The sequence below is a fragment of the Parasteatoda tepidariorum genome, chromosome 9 (assembly GCF_043381705.1).
Source record: "Parasteatoda tepidariorum isolate YZ-2023 chromosome 9, CAS_Ptep_4.0, whole genome shotgun sequence".
NCBI classification, from domain to species: domain Eukaryota; kingdom Metazoa; phylum Arthropoda; class Arachnida; order Araneae; family Theridiidae; genus Parasteatoda; species Parasteatoda tepidariorum.
This window is the reverse complement of record NC_092212.1, coordinates 69,936,602-69,960,062: the sequence shown is the minus strand read 5'-3', so window position 1 is coordinate 69,960,062 and position 23,461 is coordinate 69,936,602. Positions and strand designations below refer to the sequence as shown.

The 23,461-nt window shown below is 27.6% G+C and overlaps 1 protein-coding gene and 1 long non-coding RNA gene across 3 annotated transcripts in view; one reads left to right on the top strand and one right to left on the bottom strand.

The window, feature by feature from the left end:
* Window positions 1–619: 619 nt before the first annotated feature.
* On the bottom strand, window positions 620–23,454 carry LOC139426355 (uncharacterized). The gene is made up of 3 exons (XR_011637609.1): window positions 22,908–23,454; window positions 2,889–2,987; window positions 620–724 (listed from the first exon to the last, which is right to left on the bottom strand). It is a non-coding gene; the product is annotated as an uncharacterized lncRNA (long non-coding RNA).
* LOC107455518 (protein eva-1 homolog C) overlaps window positions 17,036–23,461 on the top strand; it is a 253,195-nt gene continuing 246,769 nt past the window's right edge. For both annotated transcript variants that reach the window (XM_043050993.2, XM_043050992.2), the window contains exon 1: window positions 17,036–18,322. In XM_043050993.2, the coding sequence (XP_042906927.1) occupies window positions 18,187–18,322 (136 nt within the window). In that variant the 5' untranslated portion in view covers window positions 17,036–18,186. The remainder of the gene's footprint in view (window positions 18,323–23,461) is intronic.

Below are 23,461 nucleotides of genomic sequence, written 5' to 3'. Positions count from 1 at the left end.
TAACAAACTAATTTCATATTAAGGCATATTATATATATACATGCGAAATTTATAATTCTTGCTTTATATTTTATGATTAAAGTAACTTTACTAATTCTTATGTGTTTAATATCTGACAGTAATAAATTTTAGTATTGCTGAATAACAAGCATCAAGGCGGTTACTTTACATTAAGTAGAGTAAAAAAAAATATTTAAGGAGCTTTAATACATTATAATGAAAGGGAACACCACTTTGTTTTTAAGTCTTTGTTACTATTTTCGGTGTTTAGATGAATGGAAATCTCTTAAAGTGTAACCTGTCTTTCCCTTCATTATTATTCCATCCGGAACATTGAGCATGTGCTGAATACAAGCTCTTATTCATTGATATGAAAGTATAAACTTTTTTTTGGATAATATGGATTTTTCGTATTATCCAACATCACCCTTATTTTTTTTTTATCTAAACTGGTTTATCACAGTATAAAATTTATCCTAAATAAACTATAAAACGCATAATATTTAATGTTACGGATTGTATACTGAAAATATTTTACTCAGAGGAAAAAGTACAGCTCCCCGATGTTGACAATGCCTTGCGCCATGAAGTATAAATATTACAAACACATAAACACAAATTAAAGAATTACGCTTTAGTCTCCTTTACTTACAGAACAATCATATAGGGTAAAGAATTGGACAGAAGTGTGCCGAAATAGCTTCGAAAGAAATAACAGTCGAATCTGAAAAACACATGACGTAAAATAGTACGTTAATCACATTTAAATAACACATAATCTCTTAATATTATAATTCTTTCTCAGATATTATACATCAAATAGATTTAAACAATTAATATATGAACAATGAAATGAAAGCAAATGTATAAACGAATTAAAAGACATTATTAATATGAAAATGCTTTTATTTATCCATGTGAGATAACAGTAAAGTATATTTATCAATAATTTAAAATTTTAACTCAATTCATACCTACTTTTCTGGAAACAGCTTATACATTCCAGTGAGATTTGTTAGGCATATAATTACGAAATAATGAAAAAAAAATTAATTTACCATGCATGTTTTTTTACTGATATTTTGTATCTGCGTATATTCCAAGTATTTATTTATAGAATGCAAACATAATTCGCAAAATGTTATTCGGGGAAGAATTTTAAAGAAAATTAATTCAGTATTTTTAATCTAATCATTAATCTAATCTAATCTTTAATCTAATATAGTATAATTAATCTTCGGAACATAAAAAAATGTATATTGGCATAACAATGAAGTTTTAAACTATTTAGCACGCTGTTTTCTTTTACTTCAGAAAGTAAAATATTTATTCAAATGTGTCTCGCAATATTTAAGCAGGCCTCTGTTATATACTTAGGATTATTAGGAAAAACTTTAAAGGGAGGTTGGGGACATCACAAGGATTCAGCAAGCCATGGTCGGATTGGTCTTCGTTCACAGCTAAGTGTTTTTGTTCAGAAGATGGAATGGGTGAGGTGGCGTGGTTCCAAGACCACCCAGCTCTCCTAATTTAAACAGCATGTATTTCTTTATTTAGGCTGCACTGCAACACCTGTGGATTCAAAAGGAATATGGTGGCATTCGTCTGTGCTGCCGCGGATATCCAAAAAAATCCTCGTGTATTTGAGCGAGTACACGCATGGCTCGACGTTGTAACGCTAGCATTGGTAGTAACTTTGAGCATGTTTTGTGACATTTCTGTATATCATCTACCACAGCAATGCCGGGATATCAAGGTAGGTAGGGAGTTGGGCCCGCATCTAAGAGGTCGTGAATTCGATTTCCACCTGCCAAGGACAAAATAGTGACTGGTGTGGGCTAAATCTGTTGGGGTCGCATATTCCTGAAAGCTCTCATTCCAAANCAAAACAATCCTATTTATGCGAAGTTGAACTCTTGGCAATAGATAGCGCCACTATAAAACAAGAAAAAGTGTACCCCTTTACCCTAAAATCGGATTGCAAGTATTGACAAATGGCAAAAACAACAACAACATTTTCCACGGCATATGTCGGTTGGCTGGTTCTAATACCACTTGCCACACGGGTAAGCCTGCTTGATGAAACCGAGCAAATTTAAGGCAGAGTGTGTGTGGGGGAGGTGTTATCACGCAATACCAACCGTCATCTATCAAAAGGTACCTCATGATAGAATCAAGTTAGCATGCTTTATATACCAGTGAATTGATGTTTAATTTTCATAGTGGTAGTTACGCCACATTGTGCATTTCTTGTTTTTCAGTGGCGCCATCTATGGCCAAGAATTCGACTTCGCCACATCATACGTCACACCTGTTTTTTATAAGGCGGACCCATTCATACATCCATTCATTCATCCTCAGATCTTAATTTTGACCTGAATCAGAGAACGATCGATCTCCAATCCAGTACCCTCAGAGGTTGGGAACATGGAGGACTTTTGCGACTCGACAGATTCAACGTGCATCAGTCACTTTATGTACTACATGGGGCCCAACACATGTAATTTATTATATGTTACAGGTTAAATAATATTTTTGTTATATTTTACAGGTCCAGCGATCCCAACTGGGAACACGACTTACAGATTACGGAACTCTGCTATAAATGATCCTTTTAAAACACAAATGTTTATAAATTTACCTAAAGAAACGATATAGACATGGGAGAAATATTATAAATTCAAAAACAATTGTATATTCTTAGAATCCTATTCTTAATGGTCAATCTATTTAAATCATATTAATTCAACTGGACTGCATAGAAATTTGACAACTGCAATATGTTTCAGGATAATATAAACTATTCATCTTTACAAATTGTATATTTCTACTTGGAAACAAAAGTGAGCATCCCGCATCGATTAACTAATTTAGAAAGGAAAACTCACCAAGGGATTTGGTTTCCATTATGTTATTGCATGTTCTAACAATAACAATTCATCTTGCAGTGTTGTCAAAATCATCAAAATTGCAATAATGTAGTTCATCTGAAATGACATACTAAATCCAAATGCTATTAACATTTTACGCTGAAATATCTGAATATTCAGTGCAAATACTTTAAATTCTAATTTTCTGAATTGAATGGACAGAAAATGCATAAATATAATATGAAATTGAATGATTAGAAGTACTGTGTTTCATTGATTTTATTATATTCTAAAATTTGCACATCTTTATTTCAAATACATTTTTTTTAAATGTTCTAAAAAAAGTAAAAGAGTACACTTAATAGTGAATCTAATCTGAAAAGTTTTTTTTTTGATTGAAATGATTCGAAATGTATTTATATCTTTGTCATAAAATGTTGCATTATTTTCAACAACATTTTAATTGACATACTATTTTTAAAATAATGCAATATTACGCATCACGTAAAAATCAAATTTTACCAAAATGAGATAATGAGAAAAGCAAAATTCAATGTGGAATTAAATAATTAGCTCTTATTGGCATTATTTATTAACTTAACTTCTTAAATCAAAATTTTTTAATTGAAGTTTCTTTTTAATTCTAAAAGCTTCGAGGTAAATACGTGTTAATTTAATATGGGAATATTTTTAATGGGAATAGAATTAATGAGGTATATTTATATACATTTTGTAAGTAAATAAATTATTGCAATTTTATAGTTTTTGGATAATCTTCTAATCATTTTAAAATAAAATATTTTTAATGAAGTATTTTTTTTATATTACAAATATGTTTTGGTAAATATTAATTATTGGTAGACCTAAACTTAATATGAGGAATCTATTTTTCTAAATGGAAATGATGGAAAATGTAAAGATTTAAGTGTGTTACAATTGGATAGTTTTGTAAATGTTCGAAATTAAAAAACTTTTAATCGATTCACTGCAATTTAAATTTAGTAAAAAAATACTTTAAAAACTTAATTATAGATCTTCAACTTATAAAGGATTATAAAAATTAGAAAAGGGCTCGATATAATATGTTATTTATTAAAACAGAAGTATAACTTAAAAATTTTAAGAGTGTTTGATGACTATGGAAATGATATGAATTTTTAAAAATTCATCTCTAAAATTGATAAATTGATTGCTACCTCAAAGCACTTAAAGTCTTTAAATTCATAATTTTATGCATTAAGAGATTCGAAAAATAGTATCTGATGCATAAATAAATAATTGCTTATATTTTCAAATGTCTCTGAACGCAGATTTAAAATACAATATGTAAAGAGATAAATATTTAAAAGCTAGAAATTTGTTTTACCGATATAACATTCGACAAAAATCAACTATTGTTAAAATCCTTTAAAATCTAAAATAGATCATTAATGTTGCTACTGTTACGAGTCAAGCTGTACTGCAGGGATGGTTTTTATCAAAAAAATATTTGAAATATCAATCACGCATCAACAAGCAAAAATAGATTGAAATACCCTAACATAAGATTTAGTACAGAGGTTTACATAATACATAAAGTACATAAAGTAATACATACATAAAGGTTTAGTACAGAGGTCGCCAAAGTGGTCTACATAGACCCCCAGGGGTCTATTTAGCAAAATTGGGGGTCGATCTGAGCCAGGGGGTCGAATGGGGGTCGATCCGAATCGAAAGGGTCGAAGAAAAAAAAGCTCTTAATTCGTAAATCCCAAATATCTAATTCAGTATGTAAAATTTGTGATTTTTTTTTTATAATTGACTTAATATCTGTTTCTTTATAGAACATAAATTAATAAACGCATCATCAAAAACGTGGACATCAACCTGCAAGAGGAGTTTGTTGAATTATTATCGGATCTTGAAGCAAAGACGCTTTTTAAAAATTTAACAATGAGTAAATTTTGAACAAATATAAATGTAATGCAAAAATATGCAGAACTTTATGAAATAGTTCAGCCTTTTTATGCTAGCTTTTCCAAGTTCCTATATGGTTGAAGCAGGTTTCCGTCACGTAAATTCAATCTTAACTAAGTACAGAAATAAATTAAATGTGGAGTTACGAGGGGATTTAAAATTAAAATTGACCAATTTTGAACCTAATATAGCAAACCTTGCAAAAAAACACCAGGCACACTCATGTCATTGATCAAGAAACAGTAAATCTTTAGTTACTTTACTTATTATATCTACTTATGCATAATTACTTATTTAATAATAAGGTATTTAAATTTCAATATTAATATATTTTTCATAAAACTATTGTTACACAATGTACTATTACTTTAATAAATGTTTAAAATCATAAAATAAATGTACAAACACAGTATCTAATCGAGTTTTATTTTAATTAACAGAAAATTACTTTTCTGGGGGTCGATGGAGACTTCGAAAAATTATATAGGGGTCGATGATCAAAAAAGTTTGGCGACCCCTGGTTTAGTATAAATCTTAAATACAAAAAAAAACTTATTTCAACAAAAAATAATTACAAACTAATCAACTAATTCCACAATTTTTCTCGTTTTTTAAAATTTTTTTTCGTATTCTCGTTGCACTGTTTTTCTTTTAGTGCTTGCGTTACATTAATATTTAGAACTCTATACTACCATAGAAAATTTTCTTTTATTAATAAAGTATTATGAGATTAAAAGTTTTACTTCTTGAATTCGTAATCAAAAAATTTGAAATAGGCCTCGATATGGTGTCTAAAATAAAAATATATTTTCACGTAACTCGTGGTCTTTCTCGCCATGTAACGTGAATGCGGGTTAGTTCCATCAAAAAATCCTTCATGAAGGCAGAATTTCTCCCAATACTTGATCTAGAAGTTCCTTTGTCTTCTGGATTAGGCCAAAAATTGCAAGGCTACGGAGTTGAACATTAGAAGTCATTAACCCAAAAATTGGGTCGGCTGTTCAACGACGGTTATAAAATAAAATAAAAATATTATTTTCAAACAATTCTAAAAATCACAACAAAAAAAACTAACATGGAATTTGGAGAAAACTTAAATTTTTTATTATCAAATAAAGGATACAAAGAGTTATAGATTCTGAATTTCAGATCTTCAAAATTAGAATAAGTTGAACTATTCAGGAATTCGAAGCAAATAACATTTTGACATTAGAGAAATATATTCATAGGAATTTAACTTCTTGAATTTCCATTCTGAAAAGTTGAAAAAAAAATGGATCCAACTTGCTTTCTTGAAAGAAAATCGCAATATTCATACTATTGGGTATACCTATTAGATAGGGATCATGTGGTGAAGGTAGGTTTTACATCCTGTACTTCCAATATGAGAATACAAAACAATCCTATTTATGCTTCCGAAAAAGACAGTTTTTTAGTTGAACAGCTTTTAAAAATAATCGCTGTTGTCGTTCTCAAGTTCACAGGATTAGCAACAAAGCAAAATTGGAATCCACTTAAGGCACAACTCTGCGACTGCCAATTTCGACTGCCATAAGTGGAATATACTAAGCTTAAGTGCACTATTAGAAATTTCTCGGAAAAAAAATTGTTAAATAACAATATATTGAATGGTTATTTTACCATATTTAATCAAAACAGTCAAATAACCACAAATAAAATGGTAATCAAAGCATTAAGTTTGAGAAAAACTGTTCATTAACTGCTTTCACGTAATACTGTTAACCAACCAGAATTTAATCGCACCAACTCCATAGCAACGCAAGTCCATAGGATAAGCAACAAAGCAAAATTGGAATCCACTTAAGGCACAACTCTGCGACTGCCAATTTCGACTGCCATAAGTGGAATATACTAAGCTTAAGTGCACAGTTAGAAATTTCTCGAAAAAAATTTTTAAATAATAATATATTGAATGATTATTTTACCATATTTAATCAAAACAGTCAAATTACCACAAATAAAAAGGTAATCAAACCGTTAAGTTTGAGAAAAACTGTTCATTAACTGCTTTCACGTAATACTTTTAACCAACCAAAATTTTATCGCACCAACTAGAACCACCTAATGAAGCTACTTAGTTCTTTGCAACTGCCTACATATGACATCCAAGCAGGCTTATATGTCAATCTCATGACCGGCAAAACTGGAGATCGACTCCTGGTGTTGACACCACAATATTCCTTCCATTCCCTGCGACACATAAAGAATTCCCAGTGTCCGGCACTCTCCTATGCCCATTACCTTACAAAAAGCCGAGGTCCTGTGTCTAGTTAAATAACAATTTTTTTTTCACGTCTCTGAAAAATGCTAGTTGTAAATGGTTAAAAAACCATATGGTTTTGTATTCATGGTTTTATAAAAATACTTTCTGTAAATGGTTTCAAAACCATGAAGGAAAAAATGTTTTTTACCGCAAACTTTACGATTAATCGGATGGACAGACAGCTGCCAGTTTTTTTATCATAATTTTAGAATGGAAATTTTAACAGTGTGTTCTTAAGGTTAAAGCAGGGAACACGGCGATAAAATCATTAAATTCGGAAACAATATAAAATGCAAAGAAAAGCACATTTTAACATAAAAGAATTATGAAATTAAAAGATGTTTTACCGACTGAATTTTCAGCTTAAAAATTTGAAATAGTGAAACCAATTCAAAGAAAGGCATATTTTATAAGAAAATTATTATGGAATTTAGATTTTAGTCAACAGAATTTACAATGTGCAATATCGAATGCATTATAACATTTGAAAAAAGCATTTTAGCATATATATAAACAAATAGAATTAAATTATATTTTCTGAATTTTTAAGCAAAAAAATTGAAATAGTGAAATTAATATCATATTCAAATAAAAATTTATTGTAACGTAAAAGAAATCTAAAATCCAAGGATTTACCTCTTGAATTTCAAATCTAAAAATTCGAAGAATATGACATTTGAAGAAAATTATTTTCTTGATATTTATTTAATATATAATACTAGAAATATCTAGAATAAACNTTTTAGTTTTTCTCTTTTCTAAATTGTTATTTTTTTGCAACTTTTTCATTTTTCTATACCCAACCTTAACAGGGCACACACTAATATAAAAAACCATGTTACTCGCAAATTTAATACTTCATGATTGCCTAATATTCTTTCTCGACAGCTTTTTAATGTTTTATTATAATAAAAACTAAATAAATCTATTTTCTTACATTTATAGGCTGGTCATACATTACTACATTTTCATAACAACATTTTAATCAATGCGCATCAAAAAAAATTTTTTTAAAAATTCGTTCTTAAACAACAAAATGTCAAAGATTACTTTTGCCCTATTTTAAATGTTGAGATCTGTTACATTTAATAAACTGGAAAAACTGCTCCAGTGCCAATTTACAACATCTTTAGTAACACGCTAATAATCTATTTTGGAATAGCAACGTATTTTAATTATGCTTATTTTTAACGTTTTTTATTTGTGTAACAGAACTCCATTGTCTAATAATTGCCTCAAAGCGTCTTTTATAAAATTTGTATTAATTTAAATAACGACATTTACCAGGAAAATTTAGAAATATTTTTATCGAGCTCTGAAAGCAAAACTTTTACTCTAATCTGCATGTCTGGAATTTATTTTTATGAAAGAAACAGCAAATTACCGATAGAAAATCATTAACGATATTATTAATATTAAATATTCCAACCAATTATTTTAAAAGCTATGTATCGTATATCATTTAGCTCTTCCTAATTACAATTTTTGATGGAATGAATTAATTATATTGAGACTACTAAATGATTTTTAATGCTTTTTTTTTCATAGAAGCATTTAAAATCTCTCTATTATTACGGACAAACTGGAAGAACCATTTAGAAATAATTAAATGTTTTCCAGTATTTAAAATTTTGAAGGAATTAAAAAACATCATATTGCTTATTTGTATAATGTTTTTAATGAATTTGTAAGTTGATTTTTGAGCTTGTGTCTTCTTTTAAGAATTTTTTGTCAAATATTAATAGAAATTATAATTTGTTTAATATTGGTAATTAACGAAATTGAAATTGGTATGGTAATACTTTTTATTTAATTGTGATTAAAAATTATAAAATAATACAAAAACATTCTAGTCGTAAATTCTGTGTGAAAAAAGTTAATTAAAGTACATTTTTTAATCAAAAATTGGAATAATTTATGAGTTGTTTAATATTAAAATTAACGAAATCAGAATTGGTTTCGCAACACTTTTTATATTTAATTTCGATTCAAAATTATAAAATGATACAAAAACATTCTAGTCGTAAATTCTGTGTGAAGAAAGTTAATTAAAGTACATATTTTGATCAAAAATTGGAATCATTTATGAGTTGTTTAATATTAAAATTAACGAAATCAGAATTGGTTTCGCAACACTTTTTTTAATTTAATTTCGATTCAAAATTATAAAATCATACAAAAACATTCTAGTCGTAAATTTTGTGTGAAAAAAGTTAATTAAAGTACATATTTTAATCAAAAATTGGAATAATTTATGAGTTGCTTAATATTAAAATTAACGAAATCAGAATTGGTTTCGCAACACTTTTTATATTTAATTTCGATTCAAAATTATGAAAATAATATAAAAAAACATTCTAGTCATAAATACTCTGCGAAAAAAGTTAATATATGTTTTGAAGTTAATGTATAAAAAAATTTGACAAATCCACAGCTCTCTGATCTCATTGACCATCAGCTTTCAAATGAAAAAAGCACAAATCTGAAAATAAAATAATATAAGACGAAAGTTGGGGAGGAATTGTCAAAATTAGATGATTATTAGTCATGTGCTAAATCTAATAAAAAAAATTTTTGATTCACTTATGAATTGATTGAATAAAAATAATATTATATATGTAAAAGTAAATATAACTTCCATTCCCATCATTATTGCCTGTATTCCCTGGAAATATGCAGGAAAAGCTGTTTCTTAGTTGATAGTTTTGTAGGTAGTACCATTTATTATTTTAAATTTGCCGTGCATATTCAGTGTCGATGGTTCAACATGGTGACATACAATTGCAAAAGAAAAGAAAAAAAACTTGTAGCATCAAAATTTTAAGATTTTATTTTAATTTGCTTATTGTTAAACTGTTTTTTACTATTGTATCGGTATTTAAAAAAATGTATATGAAATTCATTTTACAAAAATGCTTTTATAAAATTTGCATTTATGTTTATGATATAAAATATTAACAGAGAAAATATATACTAACAAAATAGAATTTATGTAGCAATTTCATTATTGAATATTGTTTATGAAAAATTCATTCGACTTACCAACCAGTTCAATCATGAACTTTAAATTAATTTAATTTCTTGATTTGTAATTTTAAAATATAAAAATAATTATTTCATACTTTTGAGATCATACTTTCTTTATAAATACATTTATAAATAAATAGCTTATAAATACATTTATAAATAAATAGCTTATAAATACATTTATAAATAAATATCTTATAAATACATTTATAAATAAATAGCTTATAAATACATTTATAAATACATACTTCATAAATGCATACTTCATAAATACGCTCATAAATGCATACTTTATAAATAAATACATTTACGGCCATCATACAATAGTTGTTATATTGATACAATTATGTATACTATACAATACTTTTCTAAACATTTCAATTATGTTTATTTTATAACATTTCTTCTTTTAAGAAAATGACTTTCTCTGAAATGTCTGAAAAATTTTCTAAGTAAAGAAAAAACGTCCACTAATCCTAAATCAAAATAAAATCATTTCTTAGAAACTATTAGGCAGTGATTAATGCGCTGAGAAGGACTGTGTTTTATTCACGGCAGTGACTTGAAACCCAGCCAGCTTCAGATTTATAAGTGCCAGCTTAACTAGGAAAAAAAGGGTGATCGTGAACTATGCGAACTTCCAAAACCTTATTGGCTAACAACGGTCTCTTGAGGGAATTTTGTACTTTATTTATTACTAATAATTAAAAGGTATTATCTAATAATTATAGCTTAAAAAGCAATTTTTTAAATTAAGTATTAAAATATTCACAAAAAAAAGTTTAAATTATTTCTTGATTATCTAAAACAAAAAGCTGTTTACTCATATGGCATAATTAATACAATTCGGCTTAAATTTCTTATTTATTTATTTATTTTTTGCTTATTATGTAAGTATCTGATTTTTTTTACATTTCTCAAATCTAATATCTCAAATTTCATTTTTCAAAATAATAAAATCCCGTAAGAGGAAATCTTTGAAAACAGTAGATAGTTATTATTTAAACCTAACTACTAAATGCGCATCATTTTTATTGATTGTTTAATTTATCACATTTCCGACATTTCCATAAAATATTTTTCAATTCATTTTTATCAAAACTGTATTTTCAAAACTATAGACTCAAATTGTGCTAAACTAATCTTCATTATTAAAAAAATTACTACCTGCGCATGTTATGAAATATTCGTATAATTTACCAATTTTTAAAAAAAATATCTAAGTAGTGCTTTATTGAATTAAAAATATTTAATGGGAGGAGCTAGTCGTTTTTTTATTTTCTTGCGAATACTCAACACATTTAACAAATAACTGTTGATTCATATTTATCAAAATAAAATTTTTAAGACTATAGGCGCATAATGTAGGACTATAGACTATAGGCGCATAATGTAAGACTATAAACACATAATGTAACATTGATCTCTATGATAAACTTACTGCTTGTGCATATTATAAAATATTTCTTTACCTTTTTTAAAAAAAAAATCTAAATTGTTATTTATTGAAGGGAGTTCTTTCCTTTTTTGTTTTTAGTAAATTTCAACACACTTAGCAAATAACTGATAATTCATAATTGGCAGAATTATATTTTTGAAACTGTAGACTCATGTTTTACTAAACTAATCCTTATTATATAACAATATTATTGTAAAAAAGAAAAAATAACAAAAAATATTTATTTTAATAAACACAAATTTTTTGGAAGCATTTGAAACTAAACATAATTCTATAAGACATATATTAAGGTGAAATTACTGGATTAAGGTAAGCGAAAATTATATAGATTTTTTCTCCCTATTAAAAATTATTCTTGGTCAAAAAATCAGAAAATTCGTTTTTAAGATCAGGAATTCTCACTTTTACCCGCGGCAAACTCAGAGTGTCTTTCTGAAAAACCATTAGCAAAAAAGCAGAAATATAAAGCAAGAGGAATTTAATAGCAGAGTACTCGGTCGCTTATTCAACCGGGGAAGCATATCCGTTCATCCCTTTCAAACTCTTACGAATTTGGACGATACATTTGGAAGAGGGAACGAATGGAAGAAAAAAAAGTTCCAAAAGAACATGAAGAAAGATACTTCCTTTTCCTTGGTTCAAGAAATGGCTTGACTTTCTAAAAGAATTCCATTTTTCCCCTCAAACAAAACTCAGTGCATTGTGATGAGTAGGGAAAAAGCATCAGCGTATGCATCTTAGGAAAGAAAAGTAGGGAAAAAACACGGACTTCAAAGAATTTGAATTTGTACTGTAAAGCTGCTATTGTAAAGTCCCGCCTTTTCCCTATGTTACCATGGTCAATCGTCACTGCTGTGCTGAATAGCAAATGTGTTCTCAGGATAACGAGCAAGCACGGTAGGGAAAAGGATTTTTTTCAGAAAGGAAAAAGTCACGTCTCCATATTAAGTATAAAAATATATAGGGAAAAATTGTCTATCATATGATGTACAGGACTATTACGGTAATAAAAGTGAACAAGTAAAGTCCCCTCAGTTATTTTATTTTTTAAACACAAGTCCATTTTTTTTCTAAACTAGGTATCAATTTTTTCTTAATCCTTATACATTCTCAGAAATAAAACTCTCACTTATGATGCATCAGTAATCTTTGAGCGGTATTTCGTTAATTTTGAGATTCACTTTGTCAACAAATCACGTGATTTGTGATAAAATAGCGCACACTCTCAGATAGATGATAAAAATGTTCCCTCTATTCGGAACCTCATCGCAGTGCACTGTGGAAGATTGTTAACTAGAGTGACAAAACTAGAATGAAAATTAGATGATCGAAAATATTGACGAAACAAGCTGGTCATCCTAGGGTGATCAAAAAGTACGCCTTAAACAAAAAACCGGGTTCGAATCCCGCTATTATCTATTAATCTCTATTGTACTTTTAAAATAAAATTGATACTCCTATATGGTGTCCACGATAAATTTATTATTAGAAAAGTTTAGTTTTCTAAGCCCTACATGGTTTTCTTTCCTGAAAAAAAATAAAGTGAAAAAATATGTAGTTTTTTAATTTTGATAAAATTTCTTTTCTTGAAAAAAAAACGATAGTTACTACATCGTTTTGACGAAATTTCGGCTCTGGGCATTAACCAGGAAATGGCTTTATCAAAAACGTAGAAAAGATCCTGAGATTTGAGCAATCATTTTTTACAGTATATCATTAGTTGTACTTTTTATACAGGTGATATCTTTATATCAAACTATTTTTTTAGTATTGTTTCATGAGAGGTTCTTTAAACATTCACTTAATGGCAGCACAATGCACAAACTCTCAACGTCCCACTCTCAAGATGGAAATTGGGGTGTTCATCAACAAAATCACTTTGTTTAAGCAGTTTAAAAGATGAGGCTTTTCATTATGTGGTACCATACCTTTCAATAACAAATTTAAGTTATTCACTCATTTAGATATTATGTAACATCTACTTTTAGGTTTTTATATCCATTAAATATCCTGATCCTGAAACCCTCACGGTATAGACAGAGTGTTTTGTAATAACTGTGCAATATGCGTATCCTTACAATCCTGGGAAAGAAAAAAAGGCAAGAAAAAAAGTAAACACATTACGGACATAAAATTTAATATTTAATCATGAAAAAATAACCTAAATGCTATCTAAAGATTTAAAATAACTAGTGCTGATGGCGGGGTAGAAATATCAAGACTAGTTTCATTGTTTGAGGAAAATTAAAGAGTATCAACTTTAAATTTTCTATGGAAACCAAACATTTTTCATTTTTTCAGTCCTCTTCTTCAATATTGATTCATTTTATTTAGGTTATGGTTATTTCAATTTTTATTGGCTTAATTTGAAACCTCAAATGACAATAATTTATTAACAAGGATTCTGAAGATGTATTTTAAGGGTGTTATTACAGAACACTCTTCAAATTAATTTTTTTATTGTTCATTTGTTTTCATGGATATTTCGAGGGAAGCGGAAAATTTTCAGAGAATATTTCCCCAGAAAGTAGTTTTGTTTTGGATTGAAATTTCTCCAAAAATTATAACGTTTTTGCTAGTTACAATAACGTTTTTCAATAAATTTTAGAAAGGAAATGTATATTGTTAAAACGTTTTTATAATTATTGAATAAATTGACATGCGTGTCAAAAATAATAAAATTGCAAATGTATTGAAATATTAATAATTTGTATAACTAAATATGATGTTCCACTCATAAACGTATGGAATTCAAACTAATGAATAAAAAAGCTGACATATAAAGTTATTTGTGTTATATTTAACATAACAGAAGAAATATTTTTTTTCTTTTTTAGACGTATGGAATTCAAACAAATTAATAAAAATACAGACATACGAAGCTATTTGTGTTATATTTAACAAAACAGAAGAAATATTTTTTTCCCTTTCAGACAGTAAGTTGATATGGCATAAAAAATCAAAAATTAAATTAAGCTTAAATATTTAAATTATGACACATTTTTTCATCGTTCTTAAGACTTATTTGTCTACAACATATAAAACTAATCAGGAAGTCAAGTAGTGTAATTTGCTTTAGTTAAATGTGAAAACACTGGAAAGTTTTTAAGTTGTTTAAAATAAAATCTTATTTATCATCCGTAAATGGCAACCCCCTTTCTCCTGAAGCATGCTATCAATGAAATAGATGTTTTCTACAAAGTTAGATGTTTCATGCATAATTAGATATTTTTAACAAAGAGTTGCTGATAAAAACCTAAAAATTGAAATTTCTCGTTATGAAAATCTCTATTTGAGGACTCTTTTAAAAGATTTGAAGCTTTATGAATTGGAGGTTCATTCCATTAAATTAACACCTCAAGCAATAGTCTGTTAAACTAACCATTCCAATTAGGCAGATACGTAATTTCTAGAACTACGAATTATACTTAATGGTTTGATAGGTTTGCTTAAAACTGCAAATTTTCATCTCCATGTATGGTAATCTTAATACTAGTTTTTACATACGAACTTCACTGTTAGAAATTTCTCGGAAAAATGGTTAAATAACAATTTATTAAATTGTTATTTTACCGTATACAACCAAAATAGTAAAATAAATGTTAAAAAAAACGGCATTCAAAATGAAAACTTTGAGAGAAATCGTTTATTAACTCTATTAACCTAAATACGGTTAAAGAACATTAATTTTATCCGTGTTAACTAAGGCAACCTTATGAAACCTCTTTGTTTCTTACAGCTGGGTACATACCAGTACCTAGCTTCGAATCCCAGCGCTGACACCATAATATATCTTCTATTCTTTCAGCACATGAAGACTGTCCAATGTTCTGCACTTCTCAGTTGGTAATTTTCGAACATTGCAATACGATATTATTATTCACATATTGATGATAGTAACGCACAGAGCTGCGTAACATATAAAAATAGTATTTCTTACGTCTCACAATAGATGGCACTACCAGAAAAAACAATTAAATGACATTTCGCTTTTTATTTAACAAAACACAAATCAACCGCAACCTAACTCCCATATCGATTATCTAATACGAAAAGCCTATTTCGAGTGTCAAGTTAAATTTAATTTTTACAGTTTTTAAGCCCTCCTAGGTCGCAATACACTGTACTTTTGTAATAACGCTTTTTAAACTTTACTAGTAATAAATAGTTTCCAAACAGTATAGGTAAAATAAATGTTCTTAAACATAAATGTCACTATAAATTAGGCTTATAGACAGCGGCAGCACAGATTAAAAAATAAAATATAACAAAAAAATATCAGGAAAAATTAAAATCTTATTATCGCCTTATTAAATACTGTATTTACTACATTTGCTTCTAAGTCTATAGTATAAAATGCCACAAACATTTTTTTTAAAATTTTTTCTCTAAAAAAAAAAAGTAAAAAATAGCAAGACTGTACATATTATTAAAAGAATTAAAAACTGAAATTAATACTTAATGACATCTATAATGTCTCAGCGCAATGGAAGTTATAGATTTAATCTGGAACGTTTTTAACTATGGTTTTAACAAATTAAAATTTTAATTAGCAGAAAAATCTAAAATACTTTTCAGTAATGTTCAAACACAAATATACACGCCAAATAAAATCATAGCAAGCTAATTTAGAGTTCAGATTGCATGCAAATGATGTGGAATTCATGTTAATCCTACGTTAGGGAAAATAAAATAGATGTGCAATTTTCTAATGAATTATATAAATTAATGAAAAACACGATCTAATTTTAAGATTTCATGCCACAGATATTTTTTCTGAAATTTTATCTATGTTTAGCAAAATCTACAACATCATGGATCAATTAGTTAGATTAATTATTAAAAAAAATAGCACAGTGTGTTATTTTTCGTAGCATACGAAAACTTCTGCAAAATATTAGCCATAAATTTTAAATAATGTATAGAAGTTTTGCTGAAATTCATCGGGAAAGAGTTCACGTGACAAACACTAATTGCATTTGTAGCTCATGTTCAGTTAGGCAAAGGGTTTATGTATATAAATATATATTCTTTTTTAAAAAATTATGTTACATTTCTTGTTAAACTTTTGTATCTTCTACACGTTCATCGTTATAAACCGGTAACGACAGAGAGGACACCAAAGAGCTGAATCTGGACATTTAAATTATTTTTATTCCAACCTCCATGACTTTAAACTGATTATTTCTTTTTATTTTCCCAAACTCTGAGTAATGCATTAAAGAAGCATATAAAGCATGTCCTAAAATTAAATGGAAGCTTACGGTGCATAAATGTTTCATAATTAATTAGGGATTTTTTTTTTATGTATTTAAATATGATTTTGAACATCAGCTTCGGGATAAAAAAATAAGTTTTTGGCGCGAAACAGCACCTGTTGGTTTGGCGAGGAGGCTCCCCGGTTTCTCTCGACTCCATCTAAGCGCCCCCTGTCGGGACGAAAGCGGGGGTGCAAAAATCGTCTGCTCTTCATCACCATCAGTTCTGCTTGCGATTTCCCGGCTTTCTCACATATAACGGTGAAGAGTTCTTTTGCGGTAGTCTATTAAGAACTTTTTTATTCTATATATTCGGTACTGCGCTCGATTGTTTCTGATATTGAATTATTAACCACCTTTTTTTTTAAAAATTATTTGTGAATAATTATTTTTGAATATTTATTTTTCTTTGGTATTTTTTGTTAAATCCTCATAAATAGTGTTGTGTTGAGAACTTGTAATTCAATATGTTGAGTTGAAATAATAATCCACTAATAAATATGACTATGATGGATTTATAGGCTGTTGTGGTTTTCTTCAAGTCTCTATAAAGATGGAATATTTTATTTTCGTTAGAAATTTACACTCTTATCAAGTCTAGAAGGTAGAAAAAAAATAAGAGATGTAAAATTTTTGTTTTTATTTGCTGTCTTAGTATAAACAAACAAAATTTCATTCAAATCTTTTTAGAACTATATGATGGATACTAGTTTTTAGTTTTTCTGTTTGCCATAGTTCAAACTGTGTGTTCCTAGTGTCAAGGATATTTATTCACGTTGCCACTTTAATTGTGAAGAGTAGTTGGAAATAAAAAAATTTAAAATAGTTCTATAAATTTTTAAAACGGCTTTCAGCAAAATAATGGATCAAGAAAACTAAAATTTTTATTACATTATAACATCAAGAATGCTAATAAGATTAATTATTCCACTTTACAAGGAAAAAACTCGTTTGAAAACGAATTATTTGAATTATTTATCGTCTCCATAGTAAAAACTCACTAAAGAACGAACTTTTAATTTTTTTTTCTTTAACTGTGAATTATATTCAGATGTTGAAAAACATGCACATTCTAATGTATATGTGTCTGTGTCTGGAAATCATTGTTTTCAAAGTACATTAAGATCATGTTTTCAATTCAACTGGTGACATAAGAACATAGGATGAAAAAATCCATTGGTATGGATTACTCTAAACTGTTTCAGTGTGGTATATTTCGAACTGTAAAGAGCTGATTTCGAATTAAGAATTTTTAACAACGTGAGCTACATTTTCATTTGTCAAGCAGTTTTTCATAAAAGTATAACATTTTTACTCAATGGTGATATCAAAATGATGCATCGTAAACTTTCACATGTTTGTAACACTGTATATACAAAGAGTGTGCACAATTTCGGATATTGGTGTACTCATTTGGTAATACTTTTCGGATTTCTATTTCATACAGCATATGGAGGAAGTAATCTCCGTAAGTATTTGCATGTTTATTCAAGTTATTTAATTTTTTTTTCCATGACAAACTGCCATTCTGACAGAGTATATGTTTTCCAATTTTTAAATAATATTCCAGTTATTTTATATTTTTATTGCTATAACTATTTAGATTTTAAAATATTTGAACTAATTGTATTTTAACGGTAAAAAACTTGTTTTTTTAATGTCTACCAATTTTTTCAGATATTTTATAACTATTTTCACGCGCTTTTTTCTGTAATCGTTTTATTTTTCACAAAAATAATTTCTAGACTACTATTACATAAATGGTACATAAAAATAATTTCTGGACTACTATTACAGAAAAATGCTTAAATACATTTAAAAAAGTACAAAAATTATTTTGCATGGATGTTAGAAACATTGTAAGAGTTAGTAGTGTTTGATTTATTCAGTTAGAAGAGCCTGTGCCAGAAAGCCCATTAAATTTTTCAAAAAAAGCTTTTTTTTCCAATTTAATATTGCTTATCAGAATTTTGTTTCGTCAGAAATTTAAATAATATAGTTATGATGTAAGATATAATATAAGTTATATAAATTGAAATGATATAATATAAATAATATTAAGTTGATATACGTAGTTAAGTTTAAATTAGCATATCTTAATCTTTATATCTTATGCTCTAATCTATTCTCGATGGTAGTATTTTGTTAAGGATTGGGTGTCTGGAACTTAAGGATTTCTAAAACTGGATCTAAGGATCTTTTTTAAAATCATTTTTTAGTTACAAAATTATTTAAAAAAAACTTTAGATAGATTTCTTCATTTTGAAAGCTATCTCAAAAATTATAAGATACAGATTGCGCAATAACCACCCTTCTTTTATTAATGGGTAGAGCCATATTATTTGAATATGGTAATATAAAATTTAAGCATAAACTTCAAACAATATCTTATTGCTTACACTCGATCTAAACAATGTTGATATTATGTTTTTTGTAATTTTTAATTAAAATATCTAGTTTTCATTTTCTAGTTTTTATTATCTAGTTTTTAATTTTAAATTTTCAAAAGGAGATTCAAAGCAATGAATTTGAATACAGCTATATTACGTAAATTATTGTAAAATAAATTTCATTTGCAGAAGTTGTATATTACTTTTACCAAACAGCGGTATTTTATCAAAAAAAGTTTGAACGATTTTTTAATACCTAGGGACATTTATTTTTTAAAAAAAATTCTTATTTTTTTATTTTAAAGTAAGATCTGATAATTGACAATTTTCTTTGTATAAGTTGTTTTAAATATTATTATTTGTGTATTAAGGTAAATTTTAACTTTTAGAAATGCTTACTTAAAAAAAATGTTTTTTAGAAAAACATTACTTTAAAAAAATATCAATCAATACCATTTTAATCGATTGCTTAAATCACATATCGGACTATAAATTTAAGGAAAAAACATATTTTATTGTTTCCAAAAACAATAACGGAAAAAAAAATTACTAAAGTAAGTTCTAATGTTCATCTTTTAGTTTTGATATAAAATAAGTTAAAAACAATTGATTGGTTTCTCGATATTCACCTTCTTCTAAGTTAGGAAGTAAAAAAAAAAAAAAAACCTAGAATGTTGGTGTTCCCATCAAAAAGCGTTAAGAGCATTTGTTTTTAAATCTGTGAAAAATTTTTACTTCGTATATATAAAAGGAATACTTTAAGAAAAGGATAAACTTTTCCCACTTTTTTGTACTCTGATTTTATTATTAGACTTACCTCAATACAATAAACTACTCGAATTCTCCACATGAATTTGTGTATTTTGACAAACAGGTAAAACAATTTAAAGCAAGATTACAATTTTGGTAAAATATGAGCATTTAAAGGATGAACTAAATTAATCCAAAATATCCCAGTAACCAGCAGTAAGCAATTCCCCACTATATTGATTACCGAATTGTTAATTTTTTGGCAAACACTAGATTTTTACGAGCAGTCGTTTTTGTGCTAGTAAAATATATCTTTATTGAGCTTTCGTGACATCAATGAGAGCAAAAGTTTCGAAAGTAAACATTTATTATAAATAATTTTGTAAAAAAATAAATGTAACATTTTAATTTCTCAGATAGTTTTCTCAAAAATAACTTCGTTCTAAGAACAATTTAACCTTTAAAACTGTCATTCTTCTACAGTTCGTCAAGCCAAAGTGGGCTTTTATCCTTTGAAGAACCTTTTTCCACTACTTTTCTTTCCTGCTAACGTTTTCCAGTTATCGGTTTTTAAGACCAAAAGATCTCAAGACCATCAAATTACTTCAGATTAGGTTTTCCTTCCTTCTTTATTCCAGCTAGTCAGACATTGATTTATTACAGATTATACAGATCCCAGAAGTGTAATTCATTGTATTATTTTATTAAATACTGGAACTTGCTTAGTCAACTTTCAATATAATCTAGTACAACATGTAAGCTTTAATTGCAACTAAGCCGAATGCACGCACAACTTTATCTAAAATTTACTTCATAATTTTTCAACCCTCCTAAACTCTTAGCATCTTAATTAATTTTAAACAATATATTAAAAAAATTTTTTTGCAAAAATCTAGCTGCCTATGCTCGTACAGAAGTACTACTTTGATTTCAATTTTAACTTGTTTTAAGAGATGTCCGTGAAATTATCTTAAATTCTTTATGTATTATGAATTTTAGTAATATAATTTAAAATCTCTCCAGCAGCCATTAAATCTCGCAAACCAGGGTAAGTATGAGATCGGAACATATCAGCATAGTAGGCCAGTGGAAGTATTAAAATTATTTCCATCTCTTTTGTGAGATAAGAATATAAAAAAAGTCATGTTCCATTATGTGCTGCACTACGCGGCACCTCTCGGGTAACTTGAATATCGTATTGTGCATATATATATGCTATTGTGGAGAAAGTGTGCTGTCAATCAAGCCAACCTTCATCTACCATTAGGTAACTCAAAAAGGAATCAAGTTAACATGTCTTATATACTAGGGAATTCGTATTTAATAATCTTATTGGAAGTTCCGCCTCGCTATTTCTCGAAAGAGAAAATCTTCACCAATAATTGATATGACAATGTGCAGCACCATGACTCCCGTTTTTCGTACAGCCATTTGAGAAAGGATCGATTGTAAATCAAAATTATTACACAGCAACTAAACTTTTCTTTAAAAAAAAATGTATAAAATTACTACGAAATAAATATTTAAATAATAGCTAACTATTCAACGCTATTTAAATTATTACTCTAGACAACCTAACAAAATGAATCTAAATAAATACTTACGGGTAACTAATTATTTATCACAACCTAAATTATTACTTAGCACAACCTTGGAAATTAAATAACAATAGTGTAGCCATAAGATAGAAAAATACCAGAGTTTATGGTGCTACATAAGAAAAATATAAATATATATATATAGATAGAAGAGAGAAAAGTTTATGATTTTTTTTACGAAAATAGTATAATTTTCATTAAATAAGTGTTTTATGAAAAATCACGATATTTATTTTCTACATAATTTTTTTCCTTCAAATGTAACTAATAGCAATAAATTTTACTGATTCTTATTGCATAGATATTTTTAAAATTGTATAAAATATTTATGAACGATGCGTGTCATTACCATTTGCATAAATAGTTCCTTTCTTTTGTTTAATACTAATTATATTCTCCTTCTAAATTCATTAAAGTTTACATAAAAATCCCATTAACCAAATTATTACAAATAATTGCTTATGGAAGGAAATACAAAAACAAGAGGTTTTTAATGTGGTTTGCAATCATGTGTCACATTGTAATATACTATTTTACTTACGTTGATATAACTAAAAGCGCGTTCAGTGGGTAAAAAAATAAAACTAAAATTGCAAAATATTCAAATTGAACATTTTTGAAGAGTAAAAACTGACTGGAAATTAGATTTAGAGAATAGAAGTAGGATAGAGACTGTCTCTGTAAGAACATTAATATTATTCTCTTTAGAACAACGAGGAATAGCCACCAATAATTTTTTTAGTTCTGCTTTAATTTGCATATGTTATAGAAAGCTCATTATTTAAGGTTTGAATGAAAAAATATTCGAAGGAAATCTAAAATGTTTTAGAAAAAAAGTTTTTTCCATTGGTTAATAATGAAGTTAAAAAAAGAGAAAAAAGATTTTGCTTAGTATTTTAATTATGAAAACAAATAGTAAAAGTTTAAAAAAATACTAATTTACACCTTTTGCCAATACATTGAGAGAAAAAAGTATTGTTAAAACTACCAGAATGTGGTAATATTTACCGTGTTTCTAACTCTATGGGAACTAATCATCGAGTATGTTAAAATAGATAGAGTATGTTAAAATTGAAATCAAAGTGATTCTGTGTAGGCTAGTAAGTTAGTAAATGCTAATAACAAAACAATTACAATATTACTTTTTTTTTAAAAAAAAAAGAAAGAGACGTCCTTTTCAAAGGACGCTAGACACAGATGGGTTAAAGAAGAAAAGGCTTAGTTGCACACTAAGTAATCTTAGAAACAACTACAGAAAAAAATAAAAAATACGCGTGAAAAATACTACACACAAAATAAAAATCTACACTACTACCTCTTGAAATAAGAACCACTTCATTCAAACAGTTACATCAAAAAAGGCTATAGATATCTAATTATGCAATAAAAATAACTCCGAACTTGTTCAAACAAACTTTTGTTTTATTAAAAGCATAAGCATAAATAGAATAACGCCATGTCTTTTTGGCGCGCTTCTTGGCCACCTGCAGCTTGGGAGGCTGCCAAGTGTATAATAACAGTTGGAACAAATATGTCCTGCTACAACAGTTTCGAAGATTGAAGGAATAAAGAAAAAAAGTTTTAAGCGTCAAAGAGAAAGAAAATTGTGTTATGAAATATATCTTTTCCTCCTGTAATGAGATAAGGAAAAGAAGTTTTAGAGGTCGTTTTTTACGAACTTGATAGGAATTTTGGCGACAAGATAGAAGATTTATGAGATTTGTTTGAATGTTTCTGATATGTTGCTAAAGTTATCTAACAAAATATTTTCCGGTTAAGGTGTTGATATCATTCTATGCAAAGTATAACATACGATAACTAAATTTATGGTATTTGAAATCTAATTTAGATAGATAGTTTTTTTAAAGC